Source organism: Poecilia reticulata, chromosome 7 (genome assembly GCF_904066995.2).
Source record: "Poecilia reticulata chromosome 7, P_reticulata-male-v2, whole genome shotgun sequence".
NCBI classification, from domain to species: domain Eukaryota; kingdom Metazoa; phylum Chordata; class Actinopteri; order Cyprinodontiformes; family Poeciliidae; genus Poecilia; species Poecilia reticulata.
This window is the reverse complement of record NC_088836.1, coordinates 20,720,122-20,735,553: the sequence shown is the minus strand read 5'-3', so window position 1 is coordinate 20,735,553 and position 15,432 is coordinate 20,720,122. Positions and strand designations below refer to the sequence as shown.

Genomic DNA, 15,432 nt, shown 5'->3' with positions numbered 1-15,432 from the left:
GATGTTTTCCAGTTATCTGGGTCTTTAAGTTCAATCTTTCTCTTGTTTTTCAACACTTATGATGAGTCCCATGTCCTTTCCGTCGGCGTTTAATTCAGTCAACGATTAAAATGGACATCACCACTTCTCATTATACATTCCCTGCAAGCAGTTGTCATTTTCAAATGATTGTTGAAGACCAAAAAATGATATGCTGGTTTTAATTTAATTTTGCAACCTTGATAAGAACTAAAAACAATACAAAATACACTGGCATGCATCAAACTGCACATTCCAACGGGTGTTCTTGAAATGTAATTAAAGTTAAATACGTTATTTGTGTTAACTTAAATGAAAAAAAACAACAACAATAACATGAACAGGGAGCACATCAAGCTAGTTATTGCTTGGTTTGTTGTGCCATTAAAAATATGCCTGTTTAAAATTGTAAACACAGCTCCTCCCCTTTTTTCAGGCAGTTATTAGACCTCTGCATACTAAAAAAACTAACAAAAATAAAACAACAGAGGCACCTTATGACACAGACAAGTATTTTTTCACATAAAAAAACAGAGAGAATATGGGAAATATGAATTACCCTTAAAGCCTACCTGTAAATACCAACGTAGGAAGTGCACGAAACCTTTACATTTATTCCACAAATGCAGTTCTTCCTTCCACCACAGAGTAGTGCTATAAAAGCAGATGTATTCAATGCAGGCACATAGTATTGTGCCTGCATTGATCTTTTTTGTCCTTAGGAAACCCCAGCCAAAACAACACTGATGAAAAGGAATGAATCACTCTATAAGATTTTAGTCATAAGATCTAATTATGGTAAAATGGCAGAAATGTTAACAGGAACTTATCAGACATGCTGATATCAATAACATCTTAGACTTTGTCTTCTTCAGAGGTTAACCATGCTCCCCCTACTGTAAACATCAAACTCCTTAAAACGTAGATAGTCTTTCAGTCTGGGAGGAAGAGGAAGGAAGTTGACAAAAACTGGGGCTCTCAAGCGCAGACGGCTGAGGTGCTCCCTTATCCTCAACCGACACAGGTGCTTCAGGCTCCGTGTGTTTCCTGTCAGTCAAAAAGAAAATAAACAAAAGCAGTGAGTGCACTTTAGGGCACATCTTTTCTGACAAGTTAAAGAAAAAAAGAAAGGTAATCCATCCATCATAGATAGAAAAGTTCTCACTTTGAATATGACATATTTCTGACCACTGCTTCTGCTGCTGCAATGTCTCTTTCAGTTTAGGGCAGAATGAGACATGGTCAGTGTAGTCCAGCATGATGCGCACAACCTGACCGGACAAGGGCTTCAACCATGACACTGTTATAACCTCACAGAACTGTGAAGGGTTAAAAAGGCATTGGATACTTAAATGTCAATCTGAAAAAGCCGTCTCCTTTTACCAATCTTACTTTCATGCAAGTGTCTCACCACCATGTCTTTGATGACTGAGGTTGTCCAAGGAGCGTAGTCATGAGAACTGTCCCCATATGGACAGTCAAAGCAGCGCATAACATCATAACCGTGGTTCAGAATCATCCTCAGCATAACTTCATCCTTCAAGGCATATTGCAGAGCTGAGGGGAAGTGAGTGGTGTTGACCCGGGAGTAGTAGTTGACATTTGCTCCGTATTTTAGCAAGGTGTTGATAAGTTCATAGTTGCCCTGTCTGAGGGCCACCTGCAGGCACTTGACAGGATCCTGGTTCACCATTGCTCCACCCTCTAGCAGTAAGCGGGCGCAATGAAGGTCGTTGTTGGACACTGCAAAAAAGAGGGCGGACCTGCGCTCATCGTCGTAACTGCGGCGCACTCTTGGGTGCAACATAAAGTTTGGGTCGAAGCCAGATTTGAGCAGAATTTCTAAACACTGGACATGTCCTCCAGCAGCAGCAGAATGAAGTGGACTCATTCCACTTTCTTTGATAGCCTGTAGGTTGGTGACTGGGATGAGGATTTCCAGTGCCCTGTTAGAGTCAATGTCTAGTGTTAATATTGAATATTAGTTGGAAACTTGTCTGGAAAACGAGAAAGTGAATTTTGATATTCCTTACAGTCTGTGTCCATGGTATGCCACACGATGAATTGGCAGGTGCCCACTGTAAAGAGGAAGGTTGGGATCTGCCCCGTGGTCCAGGAGCAAGGAGATGATATCAGGGTTTCCTGAAGCTGCTGCATCAAATAACACAGTACCAGACTCCGACTCTGACCTCACATGGGCTCCTGAAATATAATATAGGCGCCATAAAGACACATATTGAAAAAGTAATTTGTGATTTTATGGCTCTTATTATTTGCAGTCAAGAGAGGCAGAATGAGATTTCTTGGTGTTTGCAGGATGAAGGTAATATAAGCATTTCTCACAAATCTTGTCTGTGCAAATGATTGATATGTAGTTTGACTTATGCATTTGTTTCTTTTGAATTAGCCAACCATTACCCTTCACAAGCTTCGCAGGAAGCCAAAAAGGAATATACATCGCCTTATTTACCTTTTTCCAACAGAGTCTCCACCACATTCAGATGTCCGTTCTGTGCAGCCAACGCAAGTGGAGTTTTCGTTTTAACATCAAGTGCATTCGGATTGGCACCCGACTCCAACAGCAAGTACACAAAGTTCTCCAAACCCAAAAATGCAGACTCATGTAGAGCGGTCCTGTTTAGTGGTCCTGTTTGGTCTACTTTGGCATTGTACCGAAGCAAAAGGGTGGCTAAGTCATACTGGTCATTTAGAATAGCTTTGAGTCAAAGAGAAGGGGAGGAAAAACAACAGTCAGAATAATAGGACAAAGGTTAGCATGGTAAAATGAGCAGATGTTTGATACCTGCCACCAATGGAGAGTCCTGCTCATCATTTTGAACATCTGGGCTGCAGCCATTCTGTAACAGGAATGTGGCGTTCTGTCTCTGCCCATGAACCACAGCAAGAAACAGCGGTGTCTCACCCTTCAGAGTGCGACACTGAGCTGCTCCCGGGGGTGATGCTGGAAGAAAATACCCAGAAGTGAATCAACAAGTAAGACACACTGGAAAATAAGGCTTTCTACAGTCAAATGTTTTAGCTGTGTTCTCACCTGAAAATATAATCTCCAGTATTCTTTTGTTATCCTGCACTGCAGCCTCATGCAGTGGGATCCATCCCCTCTCATCAACTCTAGACAGAGTCTCAGGTTGCTCTGCTAGTCTATCCAGTGCAATCTCATCCCCTAAATATAAAAATTCAGAACTTCTGATGTTTTACGTTTCTCTGAATAAGATCTTAAAAAGTAAAAAAAAAAAAAAAAGATGAGCTTACCCTCCTTGATAGCTTTGAAAATCTCATCAGGGACTGTGCTGGGCTTCAGATCACTAGTGAATAAGTAATTGCAAACATACAAATGAGCATTTAAATTTAGATTCAGCTGGTACAATAAATATTGTATGTGTCAACATTTTCTCAGTAAATGTTTCAAATAAAATCCCCCCCAAAAAATTTGTGTTAAAAATGGAAGCACAAGCACAAGCAAGTCCTAAATGTATTATTTTCACAAGTTTTCAATTGGATTTATGTTGTATGACTGACTGAACCGTTCTGACAACATTTGCTCTCTTTCTCTAAAAACAGCCAACAATTTCCTCAGCTGTATTTTGGATCCTTGTCTCATTTATTTATGTATTATTTATTTAGGCCATCTGTATTAAAAATAGTCCCTCCAAATTATTTGTCTTTCTGTAGCACTGAGTAATCATTTGCTGTTGAACAGTTCTTCTGATTCTTTTTGTCTCACTTGTGAGAAATCTTTAAAGGAGTCCCTTGTGGTTGTTGAGCTAAGGTGATTTTCTTTTCCTTCTCTCTTCCAGATCCCACATCAGGGCTTACCATAACAGGTAAAGAGGGTGTTGAGAGAGCTATTCAATCCATCACACATTTCCAGTGTTAATTAGAAACCTATTTGAAGGCCACTGATTAGGAATAAAGAATATTGTCCATGCCCACTCATGTTTAAAGGCTCACAGAGGGAATAATTCAGCTATCTGGGGGTGAATTTCATCTCACTATATATTAAAAATATCTATTTACTGAGAAGAAAGTTGGCATGTACGGTATTTATTTTTCTCCATTTAGCTTAATCAAAACATATGAGATTCTAACCTCGGATTCAACCCTTTGAGTTTTCTATACTGATTCAGACTCTGTTCAATTATGAATTGCGTCGCCTCATCTTCGTCCAGGTCATCCTCTGACTGATAAAAGTCATCTCCTGTTTCAGAGCTCATCTGATTGTCAGGGAAAAACAGTGTAGATAAAGGTGCTCTGAAGGAAACATCCAATAAGCAAACAATAACTTATGTATACATGTGACATTAACATTTGCAGTCCTGAGGAAACAATACATTCCAGTCAAGATAGAAATAGAAGTAGGCATACTTTTAGCTGCATCAAGTACATCCAGGATATTTATAATCAATATTCCTTTGCAAGTTGTTGTACCAAACCCAATAACTGTTCAAGCAGATGTCCAGAGAATAAACAGTATGTTTCATAAAGCTCAAAGCAAAAGCATGAAGATTTTTCAACATATATTTGACTTGATAGCATTTGTTACAGTAATCTCAATGTAACAGAAGAAGTGTCGGGAAAGACACCAAAAGTGAAATCAAATTCCTACATCAGAGCACAGAAATGTAAAATGACAAAAGTACATCTCACAAGGTTAGAGACCCATAGCATTGACACATTAATTTAACCATGTAAAATGTTTTTCAGTGTTCAGTGTTTACCTCAAGCAAAATGGCTGTTCTCCCCTGGCAGTTTTCACACTAGCAGCCAATGGGGTCCTAAGTGCACACATATACTGCAGCTATTTATAGTCCCTCCCACCATGAATATCAGATCACAGGGTTTTTACAAACAGCACCCCACTCTGACCCACTTAACACTGTAAACAGCTGACCAGTTTAAAGATATCTTCAAATGTTGCTTACCTGATGTCTTCATGAAGTTCTCGATGACAAAAACAAAAAGATATTGACCTTTCAAACTCTACATAGATTGATTTGAAATCATAGTTGTTTAATTTGTGTACGTTACCAACATTTGAGCTTACATACCTATGGTGTGTGTAACCTAACAGACCTAATCATCAGACGATAAGTTATTATTTTTTTCTGGAAGAGCGCAGGTTTTACAACCTTGTGTTTCTAGCAAAACTTGTTTCGCAACATTAAAACTCCATGACTGTGATTTTCATTCAGTACATGTCTTCAACTACACAAAGCAATTTAAAACTTTTCATTGCAAAACTCAGTGGAAATACTGAAAAATGTGCCCCTTTTGAGTGTCTCATCATGTGAGTACTTGTGACCTAATTCCTAAAATTATCATGCATGGCAGAACTTTGGTGAAAAAATACAGTCTGTGCAAAGATCAAATTGAAGCATTCAAGATGTTTCCATTAATTGATAAATAATATTGTAGACTATTTGTGTGTGTGTGTGTGTGTGTTTTTACGTCAATTCCAACTTTGTTTTTTTGTATTATAGTAACTACTCGGAAAAAAAGTCCTACCAAACAGTATCTCACAGACATACTTGACAACTTGTCAAATGCAGGAGTTATATTTATTTTCATACACCAAAAACTATTATGCAGTAGTTAAATCTCCAGCAAAATGTAATCTGCCCTCAGTCATCAAGCTGGCAAAGCATGGCCACACCACGCTTAATCCAGTGCTGCGGGCGCTTGCTTGTGGGCAACATCATTGAAATGACAAAATTGGTGGAGTGTCCTGTGGTAGAGAGAGTCCCCTTCCTCTCACTGGTCTTATAAAGAGGGCAAACATACAGTAGGTCAGGTACAGTGGTGCTGCCCTTTTCAGCTGTGTCAGAGAGAGAAGTACACAAAGTAATGAACAAGCAAATAAAAAAGGTAAGGACATAGATAAGGAAACAATTCAAATAAGAAATAGAATGACAAAACAAAATTGGAGCTGTAAAAATAACTCAACAAGGTATCCACACCCCTTGAATGTTTTCATGTTTTAACTTGTTACAACCGTCGTTCATTTTATGTAATAGACAAAAAAAGCTCGTACGTGGTTTTGAAAAGTTATTTTACAATTGAAAATTTGTTTCAAAAGTTTTTAAAAATGTGAGTGTTTTGCAAATAATGGTCAAAAACACCACTCTATAGACGTATGAAGCTTGTCCCAAAAATGATAGGTTCCAAAAAAATTGGAGCTACAGTTACAAAGAAAAGTTTAATAACAAAGCATTAACTCAGTGGGGTGTCATCATCTAACAGATGCAAAAAAATTTAATCTTTTAATTAAAATCCAAGTGTCATTTACCTTCCACATGACCATAACACATTACTTGATATTGGTCTATCACATAAAATCTCAATAAAATACAGTCAAATTTTGGGTTTCAACATTACAAAATCTGAGGAGGATCAAGGGCTATAAATACCTTTGCAAAGACATAATTTAAAACAAAAATTACATTTAACACAAGTTTAGAATGTTTTTAGGGCACCGCAAGGCCAGACTTACTGGGTTGTATCCAAATGATGGGCATAGAGTCAAACAGTATTTTGGGGTACTGCTCAGCCAGGACTCCACTGATGACAGAAAGATGAACAAAAGTATGATGGAAAAATGTTTTTTTCTGTACAAACTAAACTCGCCACAATACTCCAAGTTCCCAGATAATACATCTATAAGTTTGATGCAGTGAAAAATGTCACTCTGTAGTCCAAGCAAGGCCTTGGTTTTAAGCTAGTCATTGTGATGTGGTTTGTAAATCATGTTATACAAAGACCCCAAGTCAGTGGTTCTTAACCTGGGTTTGATCTGGGCTACTGCCTCTAGTGGCGTGGGGGTGGTAACACAGCTAAATCAGAATACTGCAAAGTATTTTGTGTGTTAGGGGGTGAGGGGGGTTCGGTGAATGCGCATATGAAACTGGGGGGTTCGGTGCCTCAAAAAAGGTTAAGAACCACTGCCCCAAGTGTACTTGAAACTCCACAGGAAAAGATGTAGAAGGTTCCCTTCAGTCTGCTCATCAGCCACATGCTGAGATGAATAATGAGGCCATCTACTTGCTCTCATTTAAGTGGTCATGGTGGCTCTGTGACTTTCAGCAACTATAAAACTGCTAAGCTATTTTTTACTGAGAGAAACAACATGATGCGTGTCTCCTGCTCACTGGATCATTAATAATCTGAGAAAGAGATCCTCTTGTAATTTTGGAAAACTCCCATTATAATGTGGTGGTTTTTAACACAAGACTTGAAATAGCTTTCTGTGTCTACTTTTATGTTCACTCTGCATGTATAAGTATTCCGTGCAGCCAATCCTTACATCCTGTAGATATTTTCTGAAGAGTTTGAGTTCAGAGAAGAGCAGGGCCATTTGTCAGAATTATGTTGTTGCAGACATTGTGCTTGTGATCAATGTCTTGGCAAAAACTATAAAAAACACCACAGGTGACAAATCGTTGGGTTACTTAACGTAATCCCTGGTTCTTTGATAACAGAGTGAGGTGTTTCACTATGGGAATCGCCTCAGCGTGACCCAACTACGGAAGCTCCAATGACATCACGTCTGTCCGCGACAGACAGGTTGAGCCGTGACTGTGGCTCCACCCACCATCCAATATCACGGCCAACCTACCCTTCTCAACTCATTCTAAGCAGGTTTCCTTCCGTGCTCATGCAAGAAGGGATGTGTTTTTGAAACACCACACTCTGTTATCAAAGAACCAGGGATTACGTTAAGTAACCCAACGTTCTTTTTCTAACTTCGCTCGGTGTTTCACTCTGGGAGATATGGCCAACTCCCAAATTGCATGCTGACCCCGAAGCAATGCTTGGCAGCAATTTATATCCAGGACTCAGGTGCAGCCTGAAGAGCCAACCCCAAGTACTGTGTGCGCCAATGACGATTGGGCCACATCCAGCCTGTAAAACCTCACAAACATGTGTGGTGTAGCCCAACTGGCTGCAGCACAGATGTCCTGGACAGACACACCCCAGAACAAAGCCCAAGAGGTGGCCATGCTCCTGGTAGAATGGGCCCTCACCCCTTCAGGTGGCTTTGACCCTGAGCATTTATATGCCAGAGATATAGTCTCCACAATCCAGTGTGCTAACCTTTGGCGAGAGATAGGTTTGCCCTTATGAGAAGTGGCCCAAGACACAAACAGGTGATCAGCTCTTCTAAAGTCAGCTGTCCTGTCAACATAAGCCCTCAAAGTTCTCACTGGACATAAGCAATTAAGCCTCTTTTCTTCTGCTGAAGAGAAAGGATGTGGATGGAATGCCAGTAGTTCCACCATTGAACACCTGTATGATGTTTCCATCACCTTGGGCACAAAAGCAGGATTGGGTCTCAAGCACACTTTAGAGAGCCCTGGTGCCCACTGTAGGCAAGTAGGACTGACAGACAGTGCGTGTAACTTACCTACTCTCTTAGCAGTAGTTAAAGCTAAGAGCAGTGCAGTTTTCAATGTAAGCAATTTCATACCAATACCCTCCAAAGGTTCAAAGGGATGATGGCAAAGGGCCTCCAGTACTAGAGTGAGGTCCCATAATGGCATGAAAAGCCTAGAGGTGGGCAGCTTACGCCGCGCCCAACCTTATGAAATCGCACACCAAAGGGTGCTGCCCCACAGGTTTATCACCAAAACACACATGACAAGCTGAGATTGCAGCTAAATAAACCTTAATAGTTGAAAAGGCCTTGCCCTTTTCCAAAAAGCTCTGTAGAAAGCAGAGGACCTCCACCACAGAACACTGAAAAGGAATAGCCTGTCTCTCCACTCTAAAGCAAACGAGTTGACGGAGCCCTTGAATTCTGGATGGTGTCGATGACCTCTGGAGGGAGACCTGTTGCATTTAGGTTCCACCTTTCACGGGCCAGGCCCAGAGAGTCAGACGATCTGGATGTGGATGATAAATCTCCCCCTGAGCTTGAGGCAGAAGGTCCCTGCGAATGGGAAGGGGCCATGGTTGTGCTGACAGAACTTGGATTATTTCTGCCACCCAGGGCTTCAATGGTCACCATGGGGCCACCAGACTTAAGGACAGACCCTGTTCCCTCACTCTGACTAGAGTTGGGGATATCAGGCTCAGAGGTGGGAACGCAAAGAGCAACACATTCGGCCATGAGTGAGCCAGCGCGTCCATGCCCAGAGGTGCACCTCGGTTCGACAGGGAGAAGAACAGTGGACAATGAGCATTTTCCCATGAGGCGAAGAGATCTACGGCAGGCCATCCGTATCTCTGCCAGATCTGCTCCACCACTTGAGGGTGCAGCTTCCACTCTCCGGAAAGGGGGCTGCCTCTGGATAACAGATCTGCCCCTCTGTTCAGAATTCCTGGTACATGAGTTGCGCGATCCGATAGAAATCTGGTGCTGCTCCACATAATTATTTCCCTGGCCAATCTGTGTAGATGAATGGATCGGGTCCTGCCCTGACGATTGATGTACGCCACCACTATGGAGTTGTCCGTCTTTACCAAGACATGGCGGCCAACCATCAAAGGCATGAAATGCTTCAAAGGGCGTGTAGTTCCAGCATGTTGATGTGGAGCCGTGCCATTCTTTCCGATTATACACCATTCACAGCTCTGCCCATCATAGTTGCACCCCAGCCCATCATAGTCGCATCTGTAGTCAGAGTAACCCTGGACTATACCGCACCCAGGGGCACGCCCACTGCGAAGATCGCTGGGTCTCCCCATGGTCGGAGAACCGCCACGCACGCAGGTGTTATTCTCACCCTGCGGTACAGATGATGGCGGGGACATAGACAGTGAAGCGACCCACCGCTAAAAATCCCTCATCCGTAACAGTCCCAGAGGTACAACGGCTTTCCCCAGCTGGAAATGCGCCATGCACTGAGTGAATGACAGGGTTCTTCCATCCAATAACGTAACGCGGTAGTAAAGAGAGTTTATTTTGAGACCCAAATACTCCGTGCATTGCACGGGAATTAAGCGACTCTTCATCTGGTTTATTCTGAACCCCAGGTTGATGAGGTGGGTTAACACCACCCGAGAGTTGCTGATTGCCTGATCTCTCGCTCGAGAGCAAATGAGGTAATCGTCTATGTACAAAAAAACTCTGATGGCGCTCTATCTCAGAGGAGACAGCGCCGCCTCCACACACCTGCTGAACACCCTCAGGGCTAATGACAGCCCGAACTGGACTGTTTGATACTCGTAGGGTGTGCCTTGATAAGCAAACCTGATCAACTTTCTGTGTGGGGGGTAAATGGCTATGTGGAAATATGCATCAGAGAGGTCGATGGTTGCAAACCAATCCTCCGGATGAATGGAGCGACATAGCGTCTTGTGTGTTAACATTCTGAATGTATACTTGCGTAAGTGTTTGTACGCAGGTCCAGTATGGGCCGTAATGGCACGCCGTCTTTCTTTGGAATGAGAAAATAGCGTGAGTAGAAGCTCTGATGAACCTCTTCTTCCGGCACTATTCTGATTGCTTGTTTGGCTAGCAGGGATGCGGTCTCGTCCTCCAGGATGTGGGCCGAATCCCCGTTGGCCACTGAATCGAGCACTATGTTGAATCTCGGAGGTCTCACAGCAAACTGCAGTCTGTACCCCCTAGAAATTGTGGTCAAAACCCATGGGGAGACTGCGCATGCGCGCCACTCTTCTGTCTGAGCAGAGGGGGCACGCCATCATGGGTGACGTCATCCCCTCTGCCCTGCTGAGCTCTGCTGTCATGCAGAGAGCGCCAGCTCCCTCTGTTGGGTACAGAGGAGTATGACATGGATTTATTTTTGCAATTTTCTTCTTTTTTTGTGTGTGTGTGGGGGGGGGGCTTCCTGCCCCCGGCAACATGCCTGGTTGCAGAAAAGCTTCTTTTATTTCCTTTGATTCCCCCAGAACAGATAAATGTGTGAGGGGGCACTGGTGAGTGCTTGGTGACACTGACAAAGTGCTGTGAAGTGTTACATGACAGTTTTGAAGTGCTGAAAAACACTGTGTTGTCTGTCTCAAAATTTCCTCTCTCTGAACACGAGGAGGAGAATTTAACAGGACTCCTGATGAACTGGGAACCACAGGCGAATTTGAACACTGGACAGAGAGGTTTGCTCTGCTGTCTGAAAACCCTCTCTTCTGATGGAGAAGTTGTGGAAAAAAGACAGGGGCTAGGTGGCCCGCTTCTTTTTCCCCTCCATGGGGTTAGATGGACGATTTTTTGCAGCGGCCGCTGCAAAAGAATGCTTACCCAATGGTTTTGGGTTCTCAGATTTATTTTGCTGGGGAGGTTGTGCGGCAGGCCTTCTTGGAGCCCTAGGTCCACCCTGCCGTCCTCTCACTGGATCAGCTGTAAAGCCAGGTCTCGGTCCTGGTGGAGGAGTTTGGCTAGGTTTACGAGACAAAGGTTGAAGGCCTCTCCCTCCTGTTTTCTGAGGGTACTTATTTCCCTCATTTTCTCCAAGGAGGGGCCAAATAGACCTTTTGATGGGTCATAGGTCAAATCCATAATTTCAGCCTTTTGGGCGTCACTCAGGCCTGACAGGTTTAGCCATACGGCCCTCTCCCATGAGACTGCCAGTCCCATGACACGACCACAGCCTTGAACAGCACCTCTAGAGGAGCGTAGGATAAGATCGTTCACCACACATATCTCATCCCAAAGGGTGGGGTTTGGTGTCCCCGAGTCCAGCTGACGACCCATCTCCTCCAAGATTTCACCTTGATAGGCTGACAACCGTGTAACTCCATTAAGCGAGCACACTGATAGCGCAGCATATTTGTACATCCGCTGGTAAATAGATGCAGTGAGGCGATCTATTTTACCTGGAAGCGAGATGCTTGAAGATGCTGACACAGATCTGCGGTTAGGGTGAAGGTGGTAAGTTACTGAAGGCTCTACTGTTGGGGGTTCGGCCAGCCCCAACTCACCGATGCCCTGAATCTCCAGTTTAGAGAAGTCCGTGGTGGGGAGCTTGCTCTTAAATGGGCTAGACCAGAAACGGCTCATTTCTCTCATGCAGGCGGGAACAGCTGGTAAAAGCTGTTTAGCTGATGGTAAGACTGGTTGCAGTCTCTTCCCATCATATCTGTACCACCTGCATACTGGGTTGCTGGCCAGGGGATGTTCAGTTTTAAAGCAGCCCGTCTGCACACATCATACAGGTCACTGTCCCCAGGGGAGGCGATTTCCGCTACGCTGGGCGGCCTGGACAGTTGAGTCGGGAAGACGTCATCTTCCTCTTCTTCCATGTCTTCCAGATCGAGGAGGTCGGAGTTTGCGTCACCCTCCGTCTCCTCCAAGCCCGTTTTGAGTTCCCCAATCCCCATTAGACCCTCAATCAGAGGGGGCATGGGCGAGGACTCTTCCTCCATCATGTCCGCCCAGCTCTTAGAGGTTCGCGGTTGATGCTTATCACTCGCCGCAACAGCTGAAGGTGATGAGAGGCACGGGTCCTGGCTGTTAGCTAGCGATGTACCGCCTTGACGCGCTAGCTTAGTCAACAGTTACTCTGTTAATTAAAACAGTAGCTATAAAAGCAGCCCGCCTTGACGCGATAGCTGCTTCAAACGAAGTAAAATGCTTCTTTGGAAGCACTTACCCAGCACAGTCCAGGCCTGTCCTGGTACTGCGTTCAGCTGCGTCTTCCTTTACAGAACGCCTAAGAACGGTTAAGCTGAGCCAAGCTAGCCTGAATGTGCTGAGGGAGCTTTGTTGTAGTTCTTCTCACGGGAAGAAAGCGAGAATGAGTTGAGAAGGGTAGGTTGGCCGTGATATTGGATGGTGGGTGGAGCCACAGTCACGGCTCAACCTGTCTGTCACGGACAGACGTGATGTCATTGGAGCTTCCGTAGTTGGGTCACGCTGAGGCTCGGTGTTTCCCATAGTGAAACACATGAGCGAAGTTAGAAAAAGAACTGACATTGTTTTAAATTCATTCCATATTTTGCACTTTGCACTGCAGACCTGTATATTTGTTTTTACATTTTTTTGGTGCACATCTTGTCCTACTTTGAAACCAGCTAATTGCATCTACCTGTCTCTGTCCCATCGAGCTCCATCGACAAACAATCCGTGAACGTAGACACCATCGGCGGGTGCCGTCTCTGAAGTATCGATTGAGAGAACCTGGAGTATAAAAACCAAAGAAGTCCCTGTTTTAGAGTAATCAGACTGAATATTTGACATATGAAGTCACAGGGGAGTGTTTTATACCTCAAAATCAAACCCTAAAAGATCAATGGGGATATGGTATTTCCTGGCGTAGTTTTGCATTGCCCCAGTTAGGAAGGCCTGGGTAAAGAAGAAGCCAGATATCCAGAACACATTGGGCTTTTGGGTTTCATACCAAGTCTACAGGCAGACAAAGTAAAAATGAAAATAGAATAAAAATGTAAAAAACCTCATAGTTCACTTTTTGCATAAATAAAATTTGCTATATGCAATTCTTGTAGGATTTATCACCTGTAAAAACTTAAGCCTAGAAAGAAAGTCATTGATGTAACTGCCCAGGGGCTTCAGGCTTGGGTAAGAGCGGTTTGCCCATTTCTCTGGGACCTTGCCGACAATCAAACTGCCTGCAACAGCCTCCAGATCTGCATCCATCACCACTAAGCCCTTAATAGCTTTCAACAGGTTCTGTAGACTGACACGGATGGTACTGCACAACCTAAGAAAGCGAATCAGGAGTTTTAAAATTACATAGACTGATTGGAAATTTTAGCTGAGCAATAACCATCGTTCATTGTTCGTACGTGTTATAGCGCTCCATCTCTTGGACAAGGACTGTGTTCATACTCTCTTCATAGCGGACAGGGAACTTTAGGAGAGCTACTTCTGTGTCAAAATTCTTCGGAAGCTGGAAAAAAGAGCAAATGTATAGACTGAATTAGAGATTGTCTCCCTAATAAAAAAAAATGAATATAATTTTAATAAGGTGCCAGCTATTTTTAAAAAGTAGCTTAAGTCTGTACTAAGCTGAACAAGAATGTCCTCATATGATTCAGTTCGGTGAAATAAATATTCATCTCTTATTTACAAAAGTCACTGGTTAGCAGCAAAATAAACCAAAACTAGAAAAATCTACGAGGCAGAGATAAATGCCAGCACTTTGTGCAATGATCCTAAATTCATTTATAAATATGACAACTGCATTCAATAAAAAAAACATCTTATGTATTTGTTAAAAATGTTGTCTTATTCTTGTCTACATTTTATTGGACTTATTTTTTAAGAGCAAACATATATAACCATGTCCACTACTAGTCAATATGTGTTTCCAAAATTCAGATACAGAAATGAAAAAAAAAATGTTATAACTGAGGATGGTTGCTGTTATCAACAATAAAATCTCATCTGATAATGGTTTTGAGATATGCAATAAATGTTGTTAGGAGAAACTAAATAGCTAATTTATTGCTTTAGTAACAACTAACAAAACACTTCATAATTGATCCTTTTAACTTTAAAATGGCCAACGCCAAGTTATGGCATTGGCATCAAGGTTAGTCTGGGGCCTTCCTTCCACTAAATGACGTTAATATTACATAATTACATTGAAGAATACATTAATTGGTTTCATTTATTTTTGCAGTTGTTGACATTTTTATGTGCAGAAGTTGGAAGGAATAAATAACATGTTAATAACACACTCATGAATGAAAGATGAATTTGAATTGGTTCATACCTGGGTGAGGATGTCATTGGCTATATCAAACATGGTGTGATCCCCCCCAGAGCTGCTCCCTCCCTTCTCCCCTCCACCCTGAGTGAGTAGCAGTGAATCAAACAACAGCTTTGTCTGCTGCAAATCTTTGGAAATGTCTACGTTTTCATGCATCCCAAACACCTCTGGATTTTGGCTGAATGGAAGATTCTGAAACACAAAGTTAATGTTACTCAGGCAGTTTAGGGGAAACAGGGAAAAAAAACATTTACCCACATGAAGAATATATATACCTTAATAAAGAGAACATAATCATCATAGCTTGATTTGGGTGGAGCAAAGTATTCACCACTGGGTGAGAAAGGGTAGCGAAATGTCTCAATAATGTCTTTGTTGTAGAAATCAGCCAAGATTGTCAGCAAGAGCCGCCGGTCCCAGTCATCTGTCACACGGCCACCGTAGTTACACTCTCCAGTCAGATATGTTACGGCCTCCAAGGGCACCTCCTCATACTCATTTATAAATAGCTGCAAAGGTAGGAAGTGAAAGTGAAAGATGTTTTGAATTTGTGACGATAAAATCTCCACAGCCATTCCTGAGTAAAATACCTGGAGTTGTCTGATGCTTATCCGGAGGTCAGACTCATTGAAGCCATAGGGAATATTCCAACCCAGTGGGCCAAACTTTTTCCTCTCTTGAACAAGTGCATGGAAGAAGCACAAGCCAAACAGAAGCTTTTCCCAAATCTAGTGAAGGAATCCACAAGTTATAAAAGACTCTC

At 42.8% G+C, this 15,432-nt stretch overlaps 2 protein-coding genes across 3 annotated transcripts in view; both read right to left on the bottom strand.

The window, feature by feature from the left end:
• Nucleotides 1-183: 183 nt before the first annotated feature.
• asb14b (ankyrin repeat and SOCS box containing 14b) lies at nt 184-5,469 on the bottom strand. Of its 2 annotated transcripts, none has more exons than XM_008413938.3 (10): nt 4,758-5,469; nt 4,129-4,290; nt 3,292-3,344; nt 3,071-3,202; nt 2,822-2,980; nt 2,489-2,734; nt 2,052-2,220; nt 1,430-1,964; nt 1,184-1,337; nt 184-1,065 (listed from the first exon to the last, which is right to left on the bottom strand). In XM_008413938.3, the coding sequence occupies exons 1-10, from the start codon at nt 4,826-4,828 to the stop codon at nt 890-892; spliced, it is 1,857 nt and encodes a 618-aa protein (XP_008412160.2). In that variant the 5' UTR covers nt 4,829-5,469; the 3' UTR covers nt 184-889. The 2 variants fall into 2 exon arrangements, with proteins under 2 accessions (XP_008412160.2, XP_008412161.2); XM_008413939.3 differs by having other exon boundaries at nt 4,129-4,253; nt 4,758-4,839.
• Nucleotides 5,470-5,575: 106 nt separating this feature from the next.
• dnah12 (dynein, axonemal, heavy chain 12) overlaps nt 5,576-15,432 on the bottom strand; it is a 36,641-nt gene continuing 26,784 nt past the window's right edge. Inside the window, exons 65-73 of the mRNA XM_008413937.3 lie at nt 15,260-15,397; nt 14,945-15,178; nt 14,673-14,861; nt 13,741-13,844; nt 13,451-13,655; nt 13,202-13,339; nt 13,023-13,114; nt 6,530-6,597; nt 5,576-5,854 (exon numbers count right to left, since the gene is read on the bottom strand). Of these exons, the coding sequence (XP_008412159.1) occupies nt 5,661-5,854; nt 6,530-6,597; nt 13,023-13,114; nt 13,202-13,339; nt 13,451-13,655; nt 13,741-13,844; nt 14,673-14,861; nt 14,945-15,178; nt 15,260-15,397 (1,362 nt within the window). The 3' untranslated portion in view covers nt 5,576-5,660. The remainder of the gene's footprint in view (nt 5,855-6,529; nt 6,598-13,022; nt 13,115-13,201; nt 13,340-13,450; nt 13,656-13,740; nt 13,845-14,672; nt 14,862-14,944; nt 15,179-15,259; nt 15,398-15,432) is intronic.

Coding starts and splice junctions, on each gene's coding strand:
- asb14b (XM_008413938.3), bottom strand. CDS start 4,828: ATGTGTGCACTTAGGACCCCATTGGCTGCTAGTGTGAAAACTGCCAGG. Junction 2,981..3,070: donor ACTGGAGATTATATTTTCAG/GTGAGAACACAG, acceptor ATTTTCTTCCAG/CATCACCCCCGGGAGCAGCT. Junction 1,338..1,429: donor CAGTCATCAAAGACATGGTG/GTGAGACACTTG, acceptor AACCCTTCACAG/TTCTGTGAGGTTATAACAGT.